Source organism: Nilaparvata lugens, chromosome 8, assembly GCF_014356525.2.
Source record: "Nilaparvata lugens isolate BPH chromosome 8, ASM1435652v1, whole genome shotgun sequence".
In the NCBI taxonomy this organism is placed as follows: Eukaryota; Metazoa; Arthropoda; class Insecta; order Hemiptera; family Delphacidae; genus Nilaparvata; species Nilaparvata lugens.
This window is the reverse complement of record NC_052511.1, coordinates 36,841,206-36,867,357: the sequence shown is the minus strand read 5'-3', so window position 1 is coordinate 36,867,357 and position 26,152 is coordinate 36,841,206. Positions and strand designations below refer to the sequence as shown.

At 36.5% G+C, this 26,152-nt stretch overlaps 1 protein-coding gene across 1 annotated transcript in view; it reads right to left on the bottom strand.

Moving 5' to 3' along the window:
* Positions 1-26,152, bottom strand: part of LOC111064555 (aminopeptidase N) — a 49,322-nt gene that overhangs the window by 8,451 nt on the left and 14,719 nt on the right. The window contains 13 exon segments of the mRNA XM_039435137.1: positions 716-767; positions 770-858; positions 3,617-3,784; positions 6,631-6,830; positions 10,734-10,744; positions 11,631-11,835; positions 14,306-14,571; positions 16,089-16,245; positions 16,941-17,124; positions 18,693-19,002; positions 20,384-20,544; positions 23,171-23,472; positions 25,228-25,428. Coding sequence (XP_039291071.1) covers positions 716-767; positions 770-858; positions 3,617-3,784; positions 6,631-6,830; positions 10,734-10,744; positions 11,631-11,835; positions 14,306-14,571; positions 16,089-16,245; positions 16,941-17,124; positions 18,693-19,002; positions 20,384-20,544; positions 23,171-23,472; positions 25,228-25,422 — 2,300 coding nt within the window. The 5' untranslated portion in view covers positions 25,423-25,428.

Below are 26,152 nucleotides of genomic sequence, written 5' to 3'. Positions count from 1 at the left end.
CATGTGGATACAACTTCATTTCGAATCCAGTTCCATTTTTTCAAATGGGAAGGTGGTCATGTGATACACCATGATTTCTAGTGAAATTGGAGTGGCCGTAGTCGAGTGGATTAGATGCTGGCTTTGTAATCCAGAGGCCCGGGCTCGAATCCCAGCCCGGAAAGATATTTTTCTCGGGCCACTCCCGTGTTTCGGATGGACACGTTAAATCGTCGGTCCCGGCTGCCTAAAAAGCAGTCGTTAAGTCATGTCAGAGGCCCTGAAATTGATCAGTTGCGGCATGAAAACTCTGATACCAGACATGAGCCAGCCAGGTCACACGATATTATTATTATTATTATTATATACCATGATTTCGATACAGAATTTCAAAGGAAAATTAATAGCGAAGCCTGCACATCGATATCTCAAACCGTTTCAATGATCTCAACATTTGAAGATACTAATAAATGATATAAAAATGAAATGAATGAGTACCTATACATTGAATAATCAAGTGTTAGTAAACCCTAATAGTAGCTTCTCTCAAAAAGTAATGATCAAAAAAAAAAGAAGGATTTCCCGAGTAAACTTTTTCATTTTGATAGTTTGATTATATACAAATCGAAAAACTTTGAAAAATATCACCAGTAGCAAGTTTATTTTTAGCCTTTGCACAGCCTTAAGAAATTTTTGGAACCATAAACTTACAATAAGATAAAAAATGTCAACTTACTAGTCATGAATCTTCTTGACATTGCTGTAGAGGAAAGATTTGGCGAGGTAGTACCCACATCATTCCTGGCCACCGCTGAGAAGACAGAGGAGCTGTCCTGTCGCCTGATGGCTGACATAGGGTCGATCGACATATCCAAGTACCTGATCAAACAATTGACACAATTTAGTTTGCAAAATAGGTTCAAATTCGAGATTTAAGCGATTTTGGACTTGAAACCTGTTGAATAATCTCTCTTTTGTAATGTCAATATTGTACAAGATGAAAAAAATATGAATAAAAATAGAAATGTAAGTACCCTTATTGAAATTGATGATAACCTCGACACATATATTATATTATATAGTGAGGCTTCATTTTGAAAACCTTGAATATTGTTATATTATTGAAAATGTATGGAAAATAATATGTAATGTTCCTGAATTTATGAATAAACTCCTCTGTATGTGTCGTCCAACATCCACAAAAATTATTATTATTAATTTTTCAATCTTTATTATATCAATTATTATTATTATTGACCGAGCAAAGTGAGGTCTAAGATTCAAGTCGACGGTTTGGCATTTCTCTTAATGTTTAAATGTTTATATGTTTATATGTTGCGCATTTACGGCATAAACGTAATAGATTTTCATGAAATTTGACAGGTATGTTCCTTTTTTAAATTGCGCGTCGACGTATATACAAGGTTTTTGGAAATTTCGCATTTCAAGGATAATATGAAAGGAAAAAGGAGCCTCCTTCATACGCCAAAATTAGAGTAAAATCAGACTATAAAATAATTCATCATAAATCAGCTGACAATTGATCACACAGATGTGTGGATAAGCCAGTCTATTGCTGTATTTCCATAAATTAATAAGGTCTATAGTTTCAATCAGGTACTTGTGGATGAGAATACTGCGTGAGGTCTACTGTTCACATAACTACTAGTATAATATAAGACCAATTTAAGTTACCAATCAAATGGGAATATTCCCAGACAATGATGTTATGTAGTGAAATTGATTAAATAAATAAATCACAACATGTTTCGGCTATATGATGCCATTATAAAGTGATTGGAAAATAAATAAAATGACGTTAAATAAATACTATTGCAAACTTACTAAAGAAAACTTATGAAGTTTGCAATAGTATTTTTATTTCATGTAATTTTATTTATTTTCCAATCAATTCATAATTGCATGATATAGCCGAAACATGTTGTGAGTAAGTAATTTTTAAAAGGGTACTTAAATTTATATTTTTATTTAAATTTAAGAGTAGTCCTAAAAGAAAAAGACAAAAATATATGAATATCTGTTTAGAATAAAAAATAAAATGTTGAATTTCAATATTGGAGTTGATGTTCTAGATTAGACTAGAGGCTATAATGTCAGCAGCTGATGAACATTGGTTTGCTATCCTTGTCTGTCATTAGACAAAGCAGATTGTTCTATCCTTTTCCAAGTACGCACTAACTGCCGAATCGTTGTTTGGCTATGAAGAAATGTAATGAACTACCAATTTATTTCATCTCAATTGAAAATTGATGATTTATTATTAAATAATGGGAAAATTGACAATAATATCTATTTGAAATAGAGTTTACCATTAATGACTAAAACCAGCAATTAAGATTACATAAGTTGTATAAAATCTAATCAGATATCTACTGAAGAAGGCAGTGGTAACAGAGAATTGGCAACACTGTAGTCATTTCAACTGACTTCATAACGTGAATCTCACTATAGTACCGGATGCGACAGCAAAACTTCCTTTTTTAAAGTGAACGCCATTTAGTCTAGAGCAAATTTGGTCTCGTTAGAGAGGCCAGACCATAAAATTTTCTTCCCGACATGTTCAGTCGCCAACATGCATTAGAACAATGAGAAGCGTTGAGACTTTTTTTCGAGCGGATGTTCTATGATCACAACCCCTCGCGCATTTCGAAATAACTTTAATCTAGCCCCTTTGGCTATTGCCCCGGATCGGAAATCAATTGTTACGTTGGTCACTACATTTAGACAAACTGCAAGTGCGACAAGACGAAGAACTGAAGTCACTTGGCCCATTGAGGCAGTGAGAGTTTGAATGTTACGATCACCACAGCGTTCTGTGCGCAATTATTCATTTCCATCCATACAAGATGGCAATTGTGTTGGAACTTTCTGAACGTGACTTCAATTGAGGTGAATCATCAAACGCCTCATCTCAATTACGAGCGATTTGGAGTAGCCAGCCCGATTTCTCGATTTGGACCCTTGTGATTTTTTTCTATGGAAGATTTTGAAATTCCTTGTTTATGTGAACCTTCCAAGGACCCTACAAGATTTGAAGACCAATATCAGGGAAGAAATTGCTAACATAACGCCTTTAATGCTGGCAGGAGTCATGACAAATGTCAGAAATCGGTTTACTTAGTGTATGGAGAATGGGGTACGTCACACCTTCCTGATTTGATTTTCAAAACTAATTGAAACAAAACTTTATATATGTGTCTACATTACAAAAAATAAAAACAAACTTTCTGATTCATATTAAGAGTTTCATTCACTTTTAAAAGAAGGAAGTTTCGCTGCCGCATTCTGTATATTGACCAATCACAACTGACTTCAAAACGTGACCTATCTTAGTGAGGTCCACGTTATAATGACAGTATTTGATCAACTTCGGTAGTCGGTGGTACTATCCTTTTCTAGGTCCACAACGATGCCAATTATGTTTTTGACAGTTTAGAAATATGATTAATTAATGCAGAGAATTGGCATCGCTATTCTTCTATCTTTATCTACTGCCATTATAACGTGGACCTCACTATAGTTGCGACCTATATTAATCAATCACACGGCTTCATAATCTAGGATCAAATTATAACCCTCTATGATGTTCAATTTCAATCACTTAGGATGCACTCACCTATTGAGCAGCCACACATCCCTGGTGCAGCCCAGCGCTGACAGGATCAGGGTTTGTTCGTTGCCCACGTTTGACTTCTGGTAACGAGTCCACAAATAGTTCCATTCACTCTCACCACCGTGCTTCACTCCCAGGCAGTACACCAATCCTCTCACATCGTTCGGAATTCTGCACAAAATAAATCATCTAATAGCATAATTAAAAATCAAATTTATTTCCAAAAGAATGCATAAAAAGTATCCATGGAGATGTTAACACCGCATCTGCGTGTGGTTGGTAAACAAACTTGAAATAAGTTAACATGACAGAAAACATGGAAAATTAGAAAGAGTCACTATTGATAGTGTATTTCATTTCCATAATGAAATGAAATTAAGGACTGAAAATTCTGTGAAGTGAAGAACTACAAGATTAAGGCTCAACTCACACTCACGCGACTCAGGTCGAGAAGAGACTCGACTCTAGTTGAGAGTATGTGTTTTCAAATGGTGACACTCAGACCAGTCGATTCTAGTCTCCGCGACGTCACCATTTGAAACACTCAAGCTCTCGACTAGAGTGGAGTCTCTTCTCGACCTGAGTCGCGTAAGTGTGAGTTGAGCCTTAACCTATTTCGGACTATGTGTAGCCCTGTCTAAATTTGAAAGAGGAATAGCAAAGGGTTACCTTATTGTTTCTCTCTCTATCATTTTGATTATGTACATATTGTATCAATGAATGAATAAATTTAAAAAAAAACACCAATTTTGGCAATTCTACATTATTTTATTCATTATATAGGACCATGGTTTAGTGGTCAAATAGGTTACATCATCAAATTGACTATTATTTTCTATGACGGTAAGAAGCTTCTTTTTATCATAAATAAGTGTAGAATTGACAAATCTGTGCGTTTTATTTCCTTCAGAGAAAATTAGTTTGATAGTAAAACTCTATACAAACGTTCCAATGGTTGAAAGGTTGATGCCCGGTTGCACAAAAGTGTGTTCAATTGTAATCATGCCACAACAACAAATCAGAGAAAGGTTTTTTGAGAAGGCTTCTCTGATTATCTTGGCATTAAATCACAATTAAAATATGACCGGCTTTTGTGCAACTGGGCTTTCACGCACAATTTCCAGTCTAAAAATATTTATGCAAACATGGAAAGATATGAATAAACAACAAAAATGAAATAGTAATATTTCAGTTAATTATCACTGGCAATTACTATAGACCGTGCAAACCTCAGTTTGCAGCATGGAGCTTTATGGCCAACGTTATATCTTATGAGAATAGAAACACACTGTTGCCGTTTTTAACGCTTTCTTCTTAAGATATGAGCGTGGGAGTAAAACGCTGAAAAATGTAACTTTTAAACCACCCTCATCCCCTTACAACATGAGTTAGGAATAAGGACTTTCGATATGTTCTCCTCCTAACTAGCCTCAACAAAGCTGCAAAGTCAAAAATTGTGTTTAAAACATTCTCTCCAAATCCCTTTGTCAATTGGTCTATTGTTGCAAAAATTAAGATTTCACACTCAACACTAAAGCTGCTACAAAAGGTGTAGGGAAATTCTTAAAAGTGTGAAATTATACATCAAATTGAAGAGAACTTAATCTTCTGTAAGTTCATATTCAACATGGATTTTTCCCATCGATTTTTAAAAAGTTATAAGAGCGAAAATTGAAAAACAATTTGAGGCAAATAAGTTTTTTCAAAAATGTCACACCTTCAAGAACGGATATCTCGAAAACTAGAAAAGATATAGAAAAAGTTGTAAAATGAATATTGTGGGAAATTATGTAAGCTTTAATTTTATAAAGTAACAGTTATGTCCGTGAAATACATAGTTTTTGAGTTGTATACGAGAAACCAAAAAATTGTACCTTCGAACCACCCTTACTCCCTTAGAACAGGGGGTAGGGGTGGGGACTTTTGATATGTTTACCTTCTTACTACCCTTAACAGAACTGCGGGGTCAAAAATTGTCTTCCAAACATTTCCCTCAATACCCTTTCTTGAGCATTCATTGTCTGGACTATACGCTCTCTGTTTCACACTCTGTGATAGCTCTGAAAGCTCTGGCTTTCTGACTCCAGGGATATCTGGCAGTACTGTACTCCATAAGAGCAATGATTTTTAAACAATCCATAAATTTTAATGGATGAACACCAATTTAAACAGAAATATTTTACTCAATTATCAGTGAAAACCATCAATAATATTGAACAATGGTCGTTTCCTCACGAATGGATAAACATCAAATAAAACGGGAATATTCCACTCAATTATCAGTGGAAACTATAAAATATCGAGAACTACCTACTTTTTACGCTCTTTTTCTCACACAATATTAGCTCTCAGGCTTTCAGGCTTCTGTGAAATTTGGCAACACTGTACTCCATAAGAGCAATGCTGCGATCTAAGGCTAGGCGCACACCAGTTGGTCAAGACAAGACAAGACATGATCAGACACGTTTAGTCACAATACTTCACATAGTTAATCATTGTGACGAACAAGAAAAATAAGTAAGTAAGTTGCTAATGAAGACATGTCTAAGGCTGGTCATAATACACCATAGACAAGACTAGACACGTTTAGTCACAATACTTCACATAGTTGCTAATGGAGTCATGTCTAATTGCAAAGACAAATCAGTGTGTGTTGCGTCATAAGCAGCAATGTGAAGTATTGCGACTAAACGTGACTAGTCTTGTCTTGACTAATCGGTGTGTGACCAGCCTAATTGCAATAGCTAATCAGTGTGAGTTGCGTCATAGCAACATGTGAAGTATTGTGACTAACCGTGTCTGATCATGTCTTGTCTTGTCTTGACTAGCCTTGTCTTGTCTTGGTGTGCACCTAGCCTAAGGCTTGTTATAAATAATCTAAGCCAAGTATCAAATAACATATTTATACAAGCCATAAATTTGAATGAATAAACACCAAATGAAACATAAATATTTCACTCAATTATCAGTGAAATTATATAAAATATTGAGTAATTGAACATGAATCGTTTACTCACGGATTATTAGCATCAGGATCAGCCTCTGCCTTCCACTTCTTGAAGAGAGTGAGTGCTTGGCTAATACAGTCCTCAGTTTCCATGCGACATGCCCAGCCCACAATCAGACTCTTGAACTTGATCTCCTCAATGGCACTGGGAATTTCGGCAAAGTTGCCATACTTCTTGTACGGTTCGGTCAACAGCCCTCGCATAAATCTCTATAAAAAACAATTTACAAGTTTTTTAATCAATATTGTGGTTATTTATTCATACACAACATATAAGGCACATAAATCTCAAATATCTGTACAAATATATACTGTACACTAAATATGTACCGTAAAACCTACACTATAAAACATATGTACTACTCACATGTACTATTATGTTGAACCAAGGATATATATCTTAGTTATTATATGAAAAAGCAGTTCACTTAAAATTTGTACTGATATAGTATAGGCACACTTCCAGTGTTATAATTATGATATAGTATACAGGAAAATTTCTACTTGTGCATCCTTGTAGGCTGTTCGGGAACGCGCCAACTAAGCTCCCCGACAGTAAAGCTCCTTTTAAAACCACTTTCGAGGGGATTTACTGACGGCGTCAACTGAACTCCTGAGAGAGGAGCTTAACTGACGGGGAGTTTGGTTGTCGTGAGCGACCGAGGAGCTTAGTTGTCGTCTACGGTCCCGACAACTAGCCCCCTCTGAACCAGTAGGGAATTTGCTGTCGGGGAGCAACCCTATTACACTGAAGGATGACTCGATTATCCAACCTTTCATTTTAGCCGACCTTTCCAATGTGCAGATAAAAATAGAAAATGATGACACACAGATAAAATCAGCGGGAATTGTTTTTTTCTAATGACGATATCTGTTTATTTCGGCCTTTTATAACACCATGGTGGCTTTTACTTTAGAATCTCAATATAACCTGAGATAACCTGAATATAATAGCTTTACACGGATCGAATAACTCTGAATTCTTCATCCTATTTTCACATTAAAATTCACCTCAAATTATCTGTTTATAACGGCCTCTTATAATACCATGATGATCTTACTTGAGATAACCTGAATATATTATTTCAATACAGATGGAATAACCTTGAATTCTCTATTCTATTTTCACATTAAATCCTTAAAATTATCAATGAAATTCAACAAGGTTCGAATAGCCTCAAATTCATCATATTTAAGGCGGTTTCCGAGCTCGGGATTTGAGTAAGCTCTAGACTTTAAACAGCTAGAGTCAGAAAATTGACTTTCCAAAACGTGGCACAGTCGCAGTTTTTATATAATAATCTTTATTTTCTCATTTCTATGATTGGAAACGTTTTTCCTTGACGAAATGAAACATTTCTAAATAATTCAAAATAGCTGAGACATTACACTATTTTCTCTTCATTTTATTTTGTGTTCAATTTTCTAGTTTTTCGAAATTTGATTTAAATGTAGACTGCGATTACGCCCCGTTCTGGAAAGCCAATTTTCTGACTTCTGTTTAAAGTCTAGAACTTAGCTAAATCCCGAGCTCGGAAACCGGCCGAGGAAAGGTCTTAACTCAACATAAATTCTCCACTAACTTCAACAAGCATGGATAACATTAAACTTTTTACCCTACATTATTGACCTGAACCAATTATTATTATGTTAGCACAAACAATACAATGATCGGAAAAGAAAAAACGCTATTGCCCAAAAACTTCTTCAATTTCCTAATTTAGTTTCAAATTGTCCAAATATTATACATAGGTTATGTCCATTCCAATTTCTACACCAAATCACAATCTGAAAATATAAATTAGAATACAAAAAACAATTTTAAATTTGGATAGATTGATTATAAAAATCTCGTAGAAACATTAAAAAAACTTTAAATACACAAAATAAAGGATAAAACTACTTAAATTTTGAGCACGAAAATATCACAAATTAATAATCGTGGACTGCGACTACGCCTCGTTTCGGAAAGCCAATTTTCTGACTCCAGCTGTTTAAAGTCTAGAACGTAGCTAAATGCCGAGCTCGGAAACCGGCCCTAAAAGTCTCAACTCAACATAAATTCTCCTCTGTTGCATATCCATACATTTTCACTATTAAAATTAAACTTGAATTTTAAAAACACTTATGGAGTGAAAATGCACTTACATTGGTAGTGACGATCGTTTCGACCTGTTGTTGGTCATCATCAGACTGTAGGAATTTACTCTAAATTAGTGTAAATAGATTAGTTTTAAGTTATAGTAATATTACTATTTTAGTAATAGTGATAGATTAGTGATTAGAGTAGATTCCTATCGTTAGTCAAGTCAACAAATCAGATAATGTTGATCAAGTCGGTTCATCAATTATTGCCAGATAATACTTCTCGTGAGATCTACACATAGTTCGAAATAGGTTAAGTCTTGTAGTTGTTCACTTCACAAAATTTTCAGTTCTTAATTATTTTCACAAAGTAGATTTCTGAATTTAGATGCTTCAAAACCAAACAGAAGAAATATTTTACATTATCATCACTAAAATAGGAAATATCCACATATTAGAGAAATAATTTTGCAAGACCAAAAAACCAACTTAATATTCTAGAATGATAAAAACTTAATTGTCTGGAATGTATGAGGATTTACAAGTCTGTAAAATTGTTTTTAATTGTGATTGTCTTCTATCTAACTACAGTTAATGGATGTGACCATAATGAGATTGTCTTCTTCAGTATTACTAGCCGGTTACAAAAGTGTTCAATTCTTTCCTCTTACTCCTCCCCCTCTTCCTCCTCATCCTCTTTTCCCATCATCATGCTCCTCCTGATCCTCCTTCTTCTCCTCCTCATCCTCACAATTGCTATTGTCCTCCTCATCACCCTGCCAATCGTCATTGTCCTCCCCCTCCTCCTCCTCCTCCTTCGCCCAGCCTCAACCTCCTCCTCCTTCCTTTCCAAATCATCATCCTCATCCACCTCCTCCTCCGCCTCCCAATCATCACTATCCTCTACCTCCTAATCCTTCTCCTTCTCCAATTCTTCCTACTCCTTCACCACCCAATCCTCACCCTCTCCTTCACCTCCTCTTCCTACATCAACTCCCTCCTTCACTTCTAAATCCCATACTCCTCCTGATCCTCCTCCTCGTCACCACTCCTCTTCCTCACAATCCTACTCCTCCTCTTCCTCCTCCCAATCCTACTCCTACCCTTCCTCCCCCACACCCTTCCACCACTCATCCTCCTCATCCTCGTCTTCCTCAACCACCTCATCCTTATACTCCTCCTCATCCTCCTCCTCCTCCTCCTCCTCCTCCTACTTCCATCTCTCTCGAGCTGCTTTTTTCGCATTTCAGCCGTCCTCCATTATATTACTTCAGTGCACTGCATAGTCCGCCTACAAACGTAAATATAATCAAGAGTAGGCTACTTCTCTATTGTCTCAAGAGAGACAAGTTTTGAGTTTCAAGAGACAGAGTTTTGTTCAACTCAAACTCAAAGTACAAATTTAATTAATGGAAGATAATTCCCAACTCCTACATAACTGCTTTAAAAATAATAGTAAATACATTTGTCATAATTATATTGTACTAGCCGTCAAATTAGATCAGCGGGCTCGCTTCGCTCGCCATATCAGGCGATATAATATTCCCAGGAATAGCTCTGATTGAAGTAGCAGTGCCCAATCAATTTTTCCGCGATAAATGCATTGAAATCTTCAACTTAATGCCAACCTGACAAAATTATTAATTTAGTTACCAGTTAACAACTGGTTCGAAGAGGTACTCTCTCTAGATTATAGTTCTATATTAACATATGGTATGGACATTTTTCAATTATAATTAAGAGATTGGAATAAGAAGAATATACATGCTAAAAGACGAACTTAAACCCCTTAAAAACCATCCTTAGAGTTAAAATATTGCCAAAATATTTCTTAGTGCGCCTCTAAAGGGCCAACTGAACATACCTACCAAATTTGAACGTTTTTGGTCCGGTAGATTTTTAGTTCTGCGAGTGAGTGAGTGAGTGAGTCAGTCAGTCAGTCAGTCAGTGAGTGAGTGCCATTTCGCTTTTGTATATATAGAAGAAGATATATACGTTCCCAATCATTCTAAACAGTCGGAGAATTACAGTATTAACACCTACAAGCAACATTTGAGTAGATGGTTATTAGAAATTGGCAGGGATGCTGCAGAGCAACTGATTCAATCCGCCTTCTTATTCAGAACTTGAACTCATAGTGAATTTGCCATTTATAATGGTAGTATAGCCTTTAAGCTACTATTTATATATTTGTCTGTATATACTAATAACCAGTATGGAATTTCATTGTGTGCAATTTATATTCTTGATTTGCTGAAGAATGTTTGTAGATTCAATTACTTACTTATTACTTATTATCACATTGTGTACAAATACTTAACATGAGGAAAGGCACAACAGGCTCATGCCCAAAGCTGTCCCATTCCCATTACAATAGTTTCAATTATAATATGTACAAAACATGAGAATATAATCTCAATCAACTTGAAAGAACTCACTCTCCACTCACAGACTCAAGTCTTTGTGGAGAGTATTCACTTTTAAATGTGTAAATGAGTTTTATAAATTTGTATTATATAATTATTATTGAACGAAAATCCTAAATAAATGCTGCAAATCACCCCGAAGACCTCTGCTACTGCAGACATTGACAACAGGGCTAACAGCTAGATGAAAATTCGATGAGAACTACTATCCAAAAAATGGTAAAAATTTTTTTACTATTTATATAAATTTATAGTAAATTTTTAATAATTAATTTAATAGTAATTTTTTCCATCTAGCTGTTAGCCCTGTTGTCAATGTCTGCAGTAGCAGAGGTCTTCGGGGTGATTTGCAGCATTTATTTAGGATTTTCGTTCAATAATAATTATATATTAATTAGCATTTGAATAAATGCATTCTCTATTTAATTCCTTCAATTTGTATTATGTTTCTGTGAATAAAAAGCTATTTGATTTGAATTGGAAATAGTAGCCTACTGACCAGCAGCCTTGGTGTTGAATACGACCCACTCATCCTTGGCCCCAATGTCGTGTATTTCGGCATCCTCCTTGCAGTTGAGCCACAGCTTGGGTTTGGTCTCGTTGAAGTCGGCCTCCTTGCGGGTCGTGTAGCTCAGCGGCACCCACCAGCACGACTTCTCCTTCTCCAAGTCGCGGCCGGTCAGTTTCACCGCCAGGTAGCGTTTCTGCAAACAAAAGGGAAATATTCAGCACAAAAAAATAAAATTAAAATGTTAAATGTACACAGGATATTTTATGGAAAATTTGACTTTTAAATAAAAAGTATAAGGCTCAACAACTCACACTACTTCGACTCAAATCGTACGACACCAGTCGAGGATACTCGACCTTACGACTCGTGGAGCTACACGAGTTTTTTGCTCATTGTTACTACTTCAGTTCCATCCTACTCCATTTTATAACCTTACTTTATTAAAAATATATAGGTGCGTACAGACTTTCGCTCTGCTCCGCAACCGAACGTCACTCCAGCAGAGCGATTGATGATCGACCGGCGAGCAAGAGTCGTTCGACCGGGGAACGCGAGAAGATCTAACATCTTCCATAACGTTCATGATGGGTGCGTGGGCGGTGCGACTGTGGTTGAATGGTATATCTCCTTGCTGCTGATTTTCCCGTGCATATTCTAAATTCACAGCATTTTAAGTTCTATGACTCAAGTTTGGACGTCGTTCGTACCGCGACATTATTATTAGAATTAAAATTTTGTTATAGAATTAAAAACGCAATGATTATAACAGCTGATTTTTATTTCTGTGTGTGGCCAGCTCACAAATCTTCTCCCATAAGGATTACATCTAAACTTTGAAGGACCATAGGAAAGAGTCGAATTATAAATTTGATAGGCCATAAACCTGGTCCTGAACATAACGAACACAACTAAAAAAAATAATCAAATTCGGTGCACACATAAAAAAGTTATTGAACGTCAAAATTTGAGGCTCGATTTTTATTTATATAGATTGTCTTATCTAATCCTTATTATAATTATTGAAGCCTGTGAAAGTCAGAGTGGTGTAAGTCATTTTTTTTTTTTAATTTCCGAGTTGAGTCCAGTTATGGGTTCTAGAATTATACATCTATTACCAGAAAAGTGGTGTAAGTCATATGATCCAAGGAACTGTCCAGAGAGAGAGAGAGAGAGAGAGAGAGAGAGAGAGAGAGAGAGAGAGAGAGAGAGAGAGAGAGTCATATTCATTATAGTGTTCAGAGTGGTGCATGTAATTAACACACCTACAAAAATGTTAATTGATTATTTTCTTGGTCAAATCAATAGTCATTAGTGAGAAAAATACATGCCTGTGGCCCTGAAAACATTAAATTCATCACCTTCTCACTTGGGAATTAAGTGAATAGCTTCTACTAAAACCTTTAATTTCTCAGAAGAAGGTTGATATGACTTACACCACTCTGACTTTCACAGGCTCTTATCTAAAATGATAAAACATCCCTTTCATAAAACATAACCTCACTTTCATTAAAAATGCACGGTACTATGCAACTCAAGTCGACGCTCGACTCAGTCTCACAGTCGTGAGGTCGCGGAGACTAGAATTGAATGGTCTGAGTGCCACCATTTGAAACCACATGCTGCGTCGAGACACAGTCTCTTCTCGACTTGAGTTCACGTAAGTGTGAGTTGAGCCGAAATGTAATAAAAATTAAATTTTCATTAACGGTTGTTAACAATGAGCTCGATTTATCTATAAACTCAACTTCGGTACAACTCTTGTACAATACCTATGTGAGCTCTTGTAAATTCCCACATGAGCTCTAGGCTTGTGCGTGGGTAATGAGACGGATGATGATACGATATAAGTGGACCTACAGCTTTAGGTGGGTTCCGAACCACCAGGAAGCGATTTTCAAACTCATAAAGCGGGCCATTCACTGTCCGATTTGTTGTCCAACATCCAATGACTTATTAAATAATTTTGATCCGATATCGGACCGTAAAAGAGTATTTTTGTTCCTATATCTGACCGTAAATGAGTAATTTTGATCCGATATCTGACTGTAAATGAGTCGTTGGAAGTCTGTTCGGATGTTGGTATTCTAGTCGGAGAGTTGGATCAAATAGAGGTTCAACACGAAGGTCCGATATCCGACTAGCCTTTGTTTTACAGCCGATTGAAGTTGGAAAACACGTCGGAGCGTAAGGAGTGGTGAAACTATCTTAGAAGTAGTCAAAAAAGCTGACAACAAATCGGACAGTGAATGGCCCGCTTTAATAAAATTCTGAGGGCAGAGGGCGATTTTTCGATATTTTTTAAATCGTATCGGACTTATAAAACATAACGTGTCCAGCCTTAAGCCACATCCACATGTTGGCCCTATGAAGGCCAATGTCGACCAGCGCCAGTGTGTGGATGGATGGTTTGCCTACGATGGCCTTCATTGGGCACTGGTCACATTGCAGACTGGGCCAGCGACTGGGCCAACATGTGTACGTGTAACTGGGCCCGGTTGCACAAAAGTTGGTAAAATTTTAATCGTGATCAATTCACAAAACCAATCAGAGAAGACTTTTTTGAAAAGACGGTTACTCTGATTGGTTCTCGTAGAATTAATCACGGTTAAAACTTGACCGGCTTTTGTGCAACCGGCACTAGGTATTAGAACGATATAGCATACCTGTGACACAGTAGCAGCCCCCTTCTCATAGTCCCTAGTAACAGTGACGACCGGATATCCGGTCTGCAGCGTCCAGGTGTCCATGATCTCCTTGACAGTGAGCGCCTTGTCCAGTGATCCCGCCTTGTGCGCCTGGTCAGTGAGCGCCGCCCACAGGTCGTCCTGTTCAGCATTCGAGTAGCGATGAGCCTTCAGGTAGTTGGACACACCCTGTCTGAACACCTCCTCACCCAGGAATAGGTTCATCATACGTAGCAGGTATGAGCCTAGGGGCGCAAAAAAAAAGGGTGACAATATATTCACAAAACAACATATTATAATAGCCACCAAAAAGTTTCAGTAAATTATACTATAGAGGAAAGATAGCATAAGAAGATATACCACGGCTTGGGACGTTTATGTTCAAAATTTCATGCCAATTTTTGTCAAATCAAGCCGATTACTGTCGATTATTACCATTACTATTTTGGCCGGGTGAGTGTAAGAACGTCACAGTATAAGAGACTGCCAGCGTCACATAGCTTCACAAAAAAAACTACTAGGACTATCAGATTAAGTTAACAGTGAAATTTGGAACAAAAACGACCTTTACCATTGGATATCTTGTTATGTTTTCTCTATGGTTACAGTAAACTATACACATATTTTAAATTACAGCAGACTATCTCTAGATTGGTCTCGATTTCTTTGGGAGAGTCTCAGTTCCTAACAATCTCAGTTCATCTAGTGCCTATTTTGACAATATTTGAAACAAGTGAGGAGTGGAGTTGAGTCGTTCAGTTTGTCGAATCTCACGGCATCAAGTTTATGTTGCCGGCTGATTCACAGAGAGTGTATAAGTTTGTCAAGTCAGCTACACCCTTACAAACTTACGTGGATCATTTGCTAATAGTAATATAACCTATAAGTGAAGTTTACTGTTATGTTTATTTTTGTTTTGTTCATGTTTATGTTTGTGTGTCATCACCTATCTATCAAAGGCCCGGGTTCAAATCCCGGCCCGGGCAAGATATTTATCTCGGGCCACTCCCGTGTTTCGGATGGACACGTTAAGCCGTCGGTCCCGGCTGCGTAAAAAGCAGTCGTTAGGTCATGTCAGAGGCCCTGAAATTGATCAGTTGCAACCTGAAAACTCTGACACCAGACCTGAGCCAGCCAGGTCACTCGATATTATTATTATTATTATCACCTATGAATTTGAAAGAAAAATAGCACAAGGGCTACCTTATTATTTTATCTACCAATGTTATATATAGGCCTAACATCAGTTTTATTTGTATCGTAAATAAATGGATAAAATAAGAATGAATAAATTATAAGTATGTTATTAATGTTTCAAAAGTAAAAGCGTAGGTTAGGGGTTTGTGTTCTTGCTTTCAAATGGCAATAACATGCTTGTATTTACCGAAATTTTTTGATAATTCAAATAATATTTTGAATATGATATATCGAATATATGATACTGTATCAACTAAACTTTCTGAAAGCAACAGATACTTGAGGAACTGAGGTTTCGACTAAGTGAGAAGCTAAGTAAAAACCCGGCTGATTATTGATTGAGTCAACTTCACCAAGTTACTTTGCCCGTCGTTTACATTAGACCCACGTTTACAGTGTTTTAGCGTCAAAGGTTGAAAAAATTATTTCCAATTCTTCCTGTTACCTATCACACTTCCATTTACAACTGAATTTGCGTTAGGAGTGATCAGCACTAAAGTTCAGGTATAGTAGATGACGTCAACTAGATGTACGATCAACTTCTATACTTCCAGTAGAAACATACCTTTCTTGTAGGAAATAGTGTCAAAGATCTGTGTGATTTCACTGGGGTTTCCAATGGGTACAGACACGGGATGAGATGCCTTCAAAGAGTCCAAAGAGAACACAACCAACAGGTTATCCACTGCGTTGTTGTCGTACGATTTCCAGTCTGGGAATTCCTATAAAATTAACCAGATAGTTATTGCCAAAAATGATATTTCACTGATTTCCTTTTTTTATAACACATACAAGTTCATTATTGTCTACTTATGTTCAGGTTTATTGTTTCTGTTAAGAAAATATTAGTTCGAGTATTTTGAGATGAATATAATTTGTGAATATTCATTACATCTGTAATGAATATTATATCACCTGTGAATATTCATTACAGACGAATTAATTAAAATAAATTCAAATAATGTGTAAGAAAGTATGTGTAATATTCAATGTAAGTATTTTGTGTTCAAATTTTGAAAAATCAGAACTATAGTAAGTTCAACAAGTCCACACCCATCTCATTTTAAAAATATTGCCTAGCTGATTAAACTATAATTTCAAACTATACAAGAAACTAACTAGATTGTATAGGCCTAACATTAGATTATTCAATACTATATTATAAGAGTATAGAATTAATAGGCCCGTTAGTAGGCCCTACAAAATCTAGTTACATTAATAATGATTAAATGCCACAAGAACCAATCAGAGAAGTATTTTTTGAAAATAATTTTTCTCTTATTATTGTGGTATTTTATCACGGTAAAACTTTAATAGGCTTTTGTGCAACCGGGCCTATCAGTTGTATAAATTTACAATCTAGTATTGAATAATCGAATCTATAGAGTTTACAGAGAGGTATGATGACTGGACTCACATGCTGTACGCCTAGGGTGGCAACAAAGGTGGCGAATCCCTCGTTGAGCCAGAGATCAGTCCACCACTTCATGGTGACCAGGTTGCCGAACCACTGGTGCGCCAGCTCGTGGGCAATCACAGATGCTATGTACTGCTTGCTCGCCGTCGATGAGGACTTCTCGTCAAATAGCAGGGCTACTTCCCTGCCAATCAAAAATATTATTCAACTGACAATAGAATTTGTTCATTATATCATAAAGTGAGTAAATATTGAGTAAGTAGATTATTTCTGTGATCTCTAATTATATCAAGTCTTGAAGTATGACAGTATAGTCCCCGTGATGTTGCTTTGTCTACCGGCGGAGGGCCACTAGAATTCAATACTACCCGTTCAAAAACGTTGACAATTTTTCAATATTGCTCCAAAAAAAATTTAATACTACAGTGTGGTCCAAGTAATGATGACAGTGAATAAAGATAGAAGAATAGCGATGCCGATTCTCTGCATTAACTAATTATATTTCTACACTGTCAAAAACATAATTGTCATCGTTGTGGACCTAGAAAAGGATGATACCACCGTCTTTGTCGAATGATAGACAAGGATAGCAAAACCAAAGTTCATCAAATACGTGGACCTCACTATACCTCATAATTACACATTTTTGTCTTTTGAACTTTTAACGTAAATCTACTCATTCCGAAGATGGATATAATTTAATAAGAATAAAACTTGACTTGTAAGAAATCAGGCCCCAGTTCTCTATAGCGCCGGCGTTGAGATCGGGAATCAAGCCTTCCCTAATGTTTTTGCTAAGGACCGAAACAGAATCAAATCAGAACCGAGCCCAAAGTTTTTCTAGAACTTGAATCCGAATCAGGTTGAATGTTTTTGCTAAGGCCAGAATATCACAACTCAATCACAACTGAATCTCAGCTGGACAACGACTGAGATCGGGAATCAAGCCTTATGTTTTTGCTAAAGCCTGGAACAGATTCGAGCCTAAAGTTTTTTCTAAAGCCTGAATCAGAATCAAGTTGAATGTTTTTGCTAAGGCCAGAATATCACAACTCAATCATAAGTGGATCTCAGCTGGACAACGACTCGAGCCTCAACCAAAAGTAGGAACACACTACGCTCGTTCAAGGATAAATTGATTTTTTGTATAATCAAGTTATAACCATTTTTGTAATTTGTTTAGTACTGATGATGATGTTATGTTTCTGCAAGTTGACCGCGAATACTGGTTAGTTTAGTCAACTTAGTTCCTATATATTTTTTTTCAATTGTAATTTGCTATGTTTTTGTGGAAAGAAATAAATATTTCATTCATCCAATGATAAAGAAGTAAAGGAAAATGAACAAATTGTAACTGAGTTTATAGGTAATAGGTAACAATAGGCAACTGAGTTTACCTGTAAGTGATTAAGCCTGGATGACACACCTCGATCTCAACTGAAGCCTCAAGGAACTCACTACGTTCACTCAATGATGAATGAGTAGAAGGAGATTTTAAAAAAATGGTGCAGTAATTGAGTTTACCTGTAGGTAATCAAGCCCCAGATCTCCATACCGTCGTTCAATGATGAAGAAGTGGAAGAGAATAGAATAATTTATAAATTGAGTTTATCTCTAAGTAATGAGCCTCCCAGTTTTCATCACAGCGTCGTTCAATGATGAAAAAGTAAAAGGAACTCCAGTACTCCATAGCGTAGGTAGTTCAATTATGAAAAAATGGAAGAAAATACGCAAATTTCAAACTGTGTTTACCTGTAAGTAATGAGTCCCCAGTTCTCCATAGCGCCGGCGTTGAAATCGGGAATGGCGACCATATCCTGTTTGGGCAGCGGGTACTTGACGTCGAAGTACTCCTCGAAGTAGGCAAGGAACTTGGGCCCCACCTGGCGGGCGAATTCCACCTGGTCAATGGCGTCCTTGCGCGCCCAGATGCGGAACGACACGTTGTTGTTGGGCGTCGGGTCGCCGTCGCGGAACTCGAATTCCGACACCATGAAGGCCACCAGGTAGGTCGACATTGGCACAGAATCGCCGTAGTGGTCCCAAACCCAACCGTCCATGCCTACAAATCAAATCAACATTATTCTTTATTCCAAATCAAACATGCAGCAAGATCACACAACATTTTGCAATCAGTTAGGTGGCCGTTCGTTCATTGGTTTGATCGGTCCGTAGAGATGAGGCCTAAAAGGTAGTATCATCTTGGAAATCCATAAACAGAATAAGAATAGGTACGTACAAACTAATGCACCACGAACACGCACATTCCGCTTTTCATCAGCTGATGCTTATCATATCAGTATCTTACTGCTTCTGTACAAATACAGATGTATAATAAGCGTAGCATCAGCTGATGAGAACCGAAATACGCATATTCGTGGCACATAAGTCTGTATTCATCTTAATAAAAATAGCATAATTTTATGCAGTGCGAGTTAGGGCTGTTCGGAACACCTTTTTATTTTTATTTAAATTGGATAATCTTTTTCAATATAATTGTTAAAATCATTATAAGAGTGACAAAAAGTGGCAACTGAAATTTTTAAGTGCTCTAATAAGCGAGTTATGGCTTGTTGAAGTGCTAAACTCTGTTTTCTTTCCAGATCATAAACGATTTCGAATTTTCCAATGGAGTTTCTTTTAATACATTCAGTAAATCATTGGCTTTGTTCTAATATGCGTTTTTTTCGCGATTGATGCCAAAAATAAACAAGTTAACGAGTTTACAAAAAAAAAATTTAAAGAGAATTGAAAACGTAGCAATTTCGTCAATCATTCATCACATTTCATTCACAAAATCATTACTACATCAAATTTATGTGATTGGGAGAGAATCAGTGGGATAAACCCAAAACTGTTTCTCTCCCTAATTTTTAATAATAAAATAGTCTAAATGAGGTTATAACACGAGTGATATTTATTACAATTATTATAGTCTGAAGTCGTCATTTCAGTGTTAAAGCATATATAGTGAGGTCCACGTTACAATAGCAATGTTTGATTAGCAATGGTATTGCTATCCTTATCATACAACAAAACGGAAAGCGCTATCTCTTTCTCGCTTTGCTCTGTTTTCAGATCGTCTTTTAACAATATTTAATTGATAATTAATTAACAAAATATTACATCTTAATATTATGAAATTATTGAAAAATATAATTTCTGGCTATATAAAATATATTTATTTTAAACGAAAATGAACAGTTGATATTACATCAATAAACCTGTATCAGCTACCGTCTATAGAAGGCATTGACAAGAGAAAGGATCGACAACGTTTTTCTCCTATCTTTCTTCACTGCCATTATAACGAGGACCTCACTAAAGCAGCACGTAATGGAAAGAGGAATTCTATGTTATTGTTGCTTCTCCTTTCCAATGAACTGGCTTCTGTTGTCATGAAATTCAAGCTATTCCTGAAAACAAGTGGTGAACAAACTGACCTTCAATGTCGGTGGTGTTGATCAATGGCATGTTGCTGATGGACTTGAGGTGCTTCTTGTGGCCCAGGTTGATGGTGAAGACAGCCTTCATGGCTGGCTCGTCGAAGCAGGGGAATGCGCGTCTCGCATCCGTTGATTCGAACTGGGTGACTGCTAACCATCTGAAAATTGTTTCAAATACAATTGATTCAATTACTATCACGATCTGTAGGAAGATTCAGGTTACTATATCAATTTCATTCACCAGCCATCTGAAAAATAAAAGGTGCGCCACAGAAACTTACTTATTTTGAAAAATTCCCGCGCAGTGAATTAGTCGTGTAGAGGAGCAGGAGGGGCGCATCTGGAGGGGTAAGTTCTCAAATTTATCCTCCCTCAAGTAAGAAGCATCATGCTTTGGTCTAGAGAGCAGCGGGCCTTCGCAGTTGAGAGCTTCTTTTCTAATGGTCGATCACTTGTTGTTGCTACGCAACGTGCCTTCCGCGCTCGATTTGAAATTCCTCCTCACAGACTCGTTACTGGCCGTAATTCGATTCTGTCGTGGGTTAACTCATTTCGAGAGCGTGGAAGTATCGCTAAACCCAGAAATGGACTTCAACGAACCATCAGAACTCCAGAAAATATCGAAAGAGTGAGGCAGTCAGTTTTGTGCGTTCTCCCCGGCTCGCCAATACGCAGCTGCTATGGCAATTTCTGACTCCACTGTTCGACGAATTTTCCATGAAGACCTTCAATTTCATTCCTATAAATTGGCTGTTGTTCAAGAATTGACTGAACGCTGAACCCGATTTTGTTGCCCGTCAAAATGCATGCGATATGCTGATTGACAATCTGTCTGAAGTCGCGATCATTTTTTTCAGTAACGAGGCTCATTCCCACATGATTTTCCTCAATGTGATTTTTTTAAAGGGTTATTTGAAATAATATGGTTTATGTCGATCGACCACGGATCACAGCACACCTCAAGAACAACATTAGCGACGCCATTGCCAACATACCGATTGATATACTGTAGCGAGTGTATATAAATTTCAAAAATCGAGTTCATCAGTGTATGTCCAATGGTCATTGATCTGATGTCATTTTCAAGACTGAATGAAAAAAAAATTTGGAAATTGTATTCTCATATAAAAAAATATAAAAACAATTACTAAAGTACTTTTGTTTTATTGGCCTTTCAAATAAGTAAGTCTCTGGCTCATCTTGTATATTCCCCCATTCGTTCCATATTCATTTTTTCATTTCTAAGCATAACCTAGTTCGTATAATGTCTCTCTTTCGCACATATACAGGAATTAGAACTCCTGAGGTTTTTTCCAGAGATGACTTTTGTGTAATACACAATTCTATTAAGTATAGATTATGCTTTTGCTGAGGCTGATGCCCACAAGATCGCCAGGCTTATGCGTGGGTAATGATATAGATGATGATGATGATGAGAGATAAGTTGGCCTACAACTAAAGGTAAATGATGAACATGGATGAAGCTGAAAATGAGGTGTTTTTCACAATGCAAGGAGCATTGTTGTCAGGTATACCTGGATAGATATTCTTGATCAATAACTAAAATTCATCAATTTTTTTTTTTTAATTTTAGTCATTTTTGAAAAATTATAGGCCTAACTCCTTACTCATGGGAGATAGACATTTCCGAATGATCACATTTTATACTCTGAAAAAAGGCGGGAACAAATTTTTCCGTCCGATTACTGAAAATTAGGCGGAAAAACCTGAAAACTGGAAAATGAACCGAAAATACGAAGTTTTTGGGCCACTCTGTATCTAGCACAGAAATTTTGAATGAAGAAATTGGTTCTGGGCTTCTCTCATTTATCCAAATAATATATTTAAAAAATCAGAACTACAATATATTATATTGCAAGCACTCCCCCTTTTTTATGTCTATATTGACTGGACTATTACAGGAGAAAGAGTTGAGGATTATCTATCTAAACCACCACTCACTTCCTGTAGGACATTATTTGTTGAGAAGCAAATCTTGACTCTGCCATCCTTGTATGTATTTGCCAGCTTGAAGATGATGAAGAGGAATATCTGTCAATATTAGGTCAATCGCAAAGTCTACGATACTCGAGAGAAAAATAACTTGAGAATCAAAAAGTTCAACTATACTTCCTCTCAAAATAACTGAGACTATATGTCAATTGGGCTTTTTAATTTTCTTCCCAAAAATGTGAAAACAATGGAAATCCAATGTTTTGAAATATTTATTGATAAAGAGGTGCATGTATAATGTACAAGAATTCTTTTATACTGATTTTATGTTTTATTTCGCATGATTTGAATATAATAATAATATTATTCGTATATCTTTTATTGGTGGGGAGTTCCTGACTGAAGTTCCAGCTCGCCTGAATATAATATCATTTGAGCCGTCAATGGGCCTTACGACGGTCATAATTCAGCCGGGGCCGACAGTTTAACGTGCCCATCCGATAACACGAGAGTGACCTGTTCAAAAACTTTTGGCTCTGAGTGGGTTTGAACCCGGGATCTCTAGGTTGCTAATATTGTTCTATGTTGGCTGTAAATTGTATAGACGTTGTTGTGAAACTTTGTGTTTTTTGACAACAAATGATTTGATTACAACGGGAGTAGCAGGCTCATGACTCTTAATTTTCTTATCGATAGCACATCAGCGCAGCCACAGAGCCAATGACTTTTCAATTCTTTACAAGGAAAATGAAACTAAATTATAAATCAAATACCAAACTCAATAATACCTGACGATTTTCAGCTGTTTTTGGTGACTATCATGCTACTCACTTAGTCTGATTAGCGGCCCGATCGAAGTAGCTGGACCTATAGTATCCGGCCAGACTCTCAGTGAGCTCGCCGCTGAAGGGGATGTTGATCATGTACTTCTCTCCAGCCGTCAGCTGACGCTGCAGTTTGATGATGTAGAACTCGTTGTCGGTGACAAACTTGGTGTTGGCAATTGGCACGGCATTGTTGGCCGATTCACCGCCGCCATTCTTCGGCAGCCACTTCACGCTCACCTCCGACTCGGGAATAGTCAGGTTGCGCGAGTGCAGAATGATCGAGTCGGTTGCCTTGTTTGCTTTCACCTAAAAGTAAATGATAAATAAATCTAGATCTTAAAAAGTCTTGGAAAAATCAGATCTAGAGGAAGTTTCTGGGAATTTAAGTTCGTAATAGAAAAGTAGATACTAAGGACCGGTTTCTGAGCTCGGGATTTAGCTAAGTTCTGGACTTTAAACAGCTGGAGTCAGAAAATTGGCTTTCCGAAACGGGGCGTAGTCGCAGTTTCTATTACAATCTTTACTTTCTCATTTCTATAATTGGAAACGTTTTTCCTTGACGAAATTAAACCATTCCTAGATAATTCTAAATAGCTGAAACTTTACACTATTCAATTTTCTAGTTTTTCGAAATTTAATTTAAACGTGGATTGCGACTAGGCCCCGTTTTGAAAAGCCAATTTTCTGACTCCAGCTGTTTACAGTCTAGAACTTAGCTAAATCCCGAGCTCGGAAACCAGCCCTAAGAGTTTTTAGAAAATTCACCTGTAAATTAACAAATGTCAATCTAAAAAAGGTTTTCCAAAAAGGTAATGTAATCCGAAACTGACAATTCCTGAAAAAGTTGGGGAAAGAAATATTTCTGTTGATGACATGTTTGTCAAAACATCAATGAGTCATGTTTTCTCGAGAGATCATTTTTATTTTTTGTTTATGTAACATTGTTCATGACAATGATGTGATAACATTGATAGATAAAATACTAAGGCAATCCTTGAGCTATTTTTTCATCCGAATCTAGATGATGACACAGTCCAAAACAAGGTTAGATTTTTTACACACGATATCTACACGATTTTAGACAAAAATGCAAAGTATATATTTTGAATTAAGATGGATTAAATTAATATAGGTGATGTAAAATGGTAGGGTTGAAATACGGTTTTATTTTTTGAGAAAAGAACCCTTATTAGTTGAAATGTATTTGTGTTTGTTTGACTTTAAAATAATCTATTTAAAATATCGAAGAATCAATTCAACTTTGAAATGTATGATACGGTACCATATTCACAAATCAAAAATTCAGTCATAAACACTTGAATTAAGAACTGGAATAAATATTCCCTTCTAATACCGTACTCACTACCTCCGTAACAAAGCCATAGTGCATGGCAGGTGGTTGATGGTAACGTCAGCACAGGTAGGGCTCCTACACCAATAAAAACACTAGCTGATATAGATTAGCTGAAATCAACACATTTTTATTGGTGTAGGAGCCCTACCTGTGCTGATGTCACCAGAATGCACTATGGCTTTGTTTATGGATGTAGTGAATTTATTCAGACGATTCGGCAGGGCAGGCAGATCTCAGATTGGCTGATTAACAGCTGATCCGGAATGTCAATCCAATCAGCCAATCGGAGAGCGTTCTGCCCTACCGACTCGTTTAAAAAAGCCAAAAAAACACTTTATGAGGCTTATTAGCCTCATATGAGAAAAATAGAGTCTTTATTTAGACGAGTCAGCTAGACAGGAAGCTCTCCGATTGGATTGTCGTTCGCGAATCAGCTGACCCCCGAAGCTGGCTGATTGAGAATCAGCCAATCAAAGAGCTTCCTCCCCTACCGACTCGTCTTAAAACACCTAAAAAAACCACTTTGTGTGGCGTAGCCCTAAATCTTGCAATTCTATAAATTATAAATTCAAAATACCAAAGCTCAATATAATTTTAGAGGTAACTAATCAACAATAATAAACAAAATTAATAAACTTTCTAACTCTTGAGCTTTAAAACAATAAAAAATTAAGAGTGATACATTTTATTTCATAAGTAAAACTCACCCTTATCCACACTTTGCCCTGGAAAGTGTAATCACCCTCCTCCAAGTTGGTAATAATATCCACAATGTAATGTTCAGGAACAACATTGTCTGGAAGACGGTAACCAGCTAAAGCGTTGGATTCTAGACTGCCACCGAGAACGAATAATACAACCAAAAATCCGGCGGTGTCCAACCACCGTGAAGAGGTAGCCATGATCAACTGAAAACAACAAAAACAAAATAATGGTAAGTAAGGTGAGAGTAAAAATATTCATAAAAGAAAAATATTAAAGATTAACATTATTTTCAAATTTAAAGAGACATTTAATCAAAAATTTTTGTTGTAAGTTGTATTGTATTTTCCTACTTTGCTTTCAAATAGTAATAGACTGCAGAAAAAATGAGATTTATTTTCCGAATAGGCGTACGGTATTTTATAGCCTAATAACTAATAAAACAAACTATAAAACTTACGTTGAATTTTGTAATTTACGAGACGAAAAAGATATTGAAAATAATGATGAAGTTGATAGTCTGTTGATAAGAATTTCTCTAGATTTGTGAACTTCATGATTTCACTTGAATTGTTTACAATTTGGTACAGTTGAAGCAGAAGAAAGTAACCACTAATAAACAATGTATTTATTTGTTTATTGGATTTCCATGAACTATAATCACAGGATACATGATGAACTAATAACTGAATACATGATGAGCTAATACAATCAATTAAATGAATGTTCTTTTTATAAAACAATCGAAAGATAGTTTCACAAAATTTTAAAAAGTACGTTACAGTTTCATAACCTCACTTTTTCAACAAATGACGGAAAGACAAAAGTGCCTTCTTGATTTTCTTACGTTGCTTACGAAACTAGATCTTTAGTAGGCACTGTTTCTTATTTCAACAGCTGTTTGAACTTTGGAGATGGCTGCAATTCAAA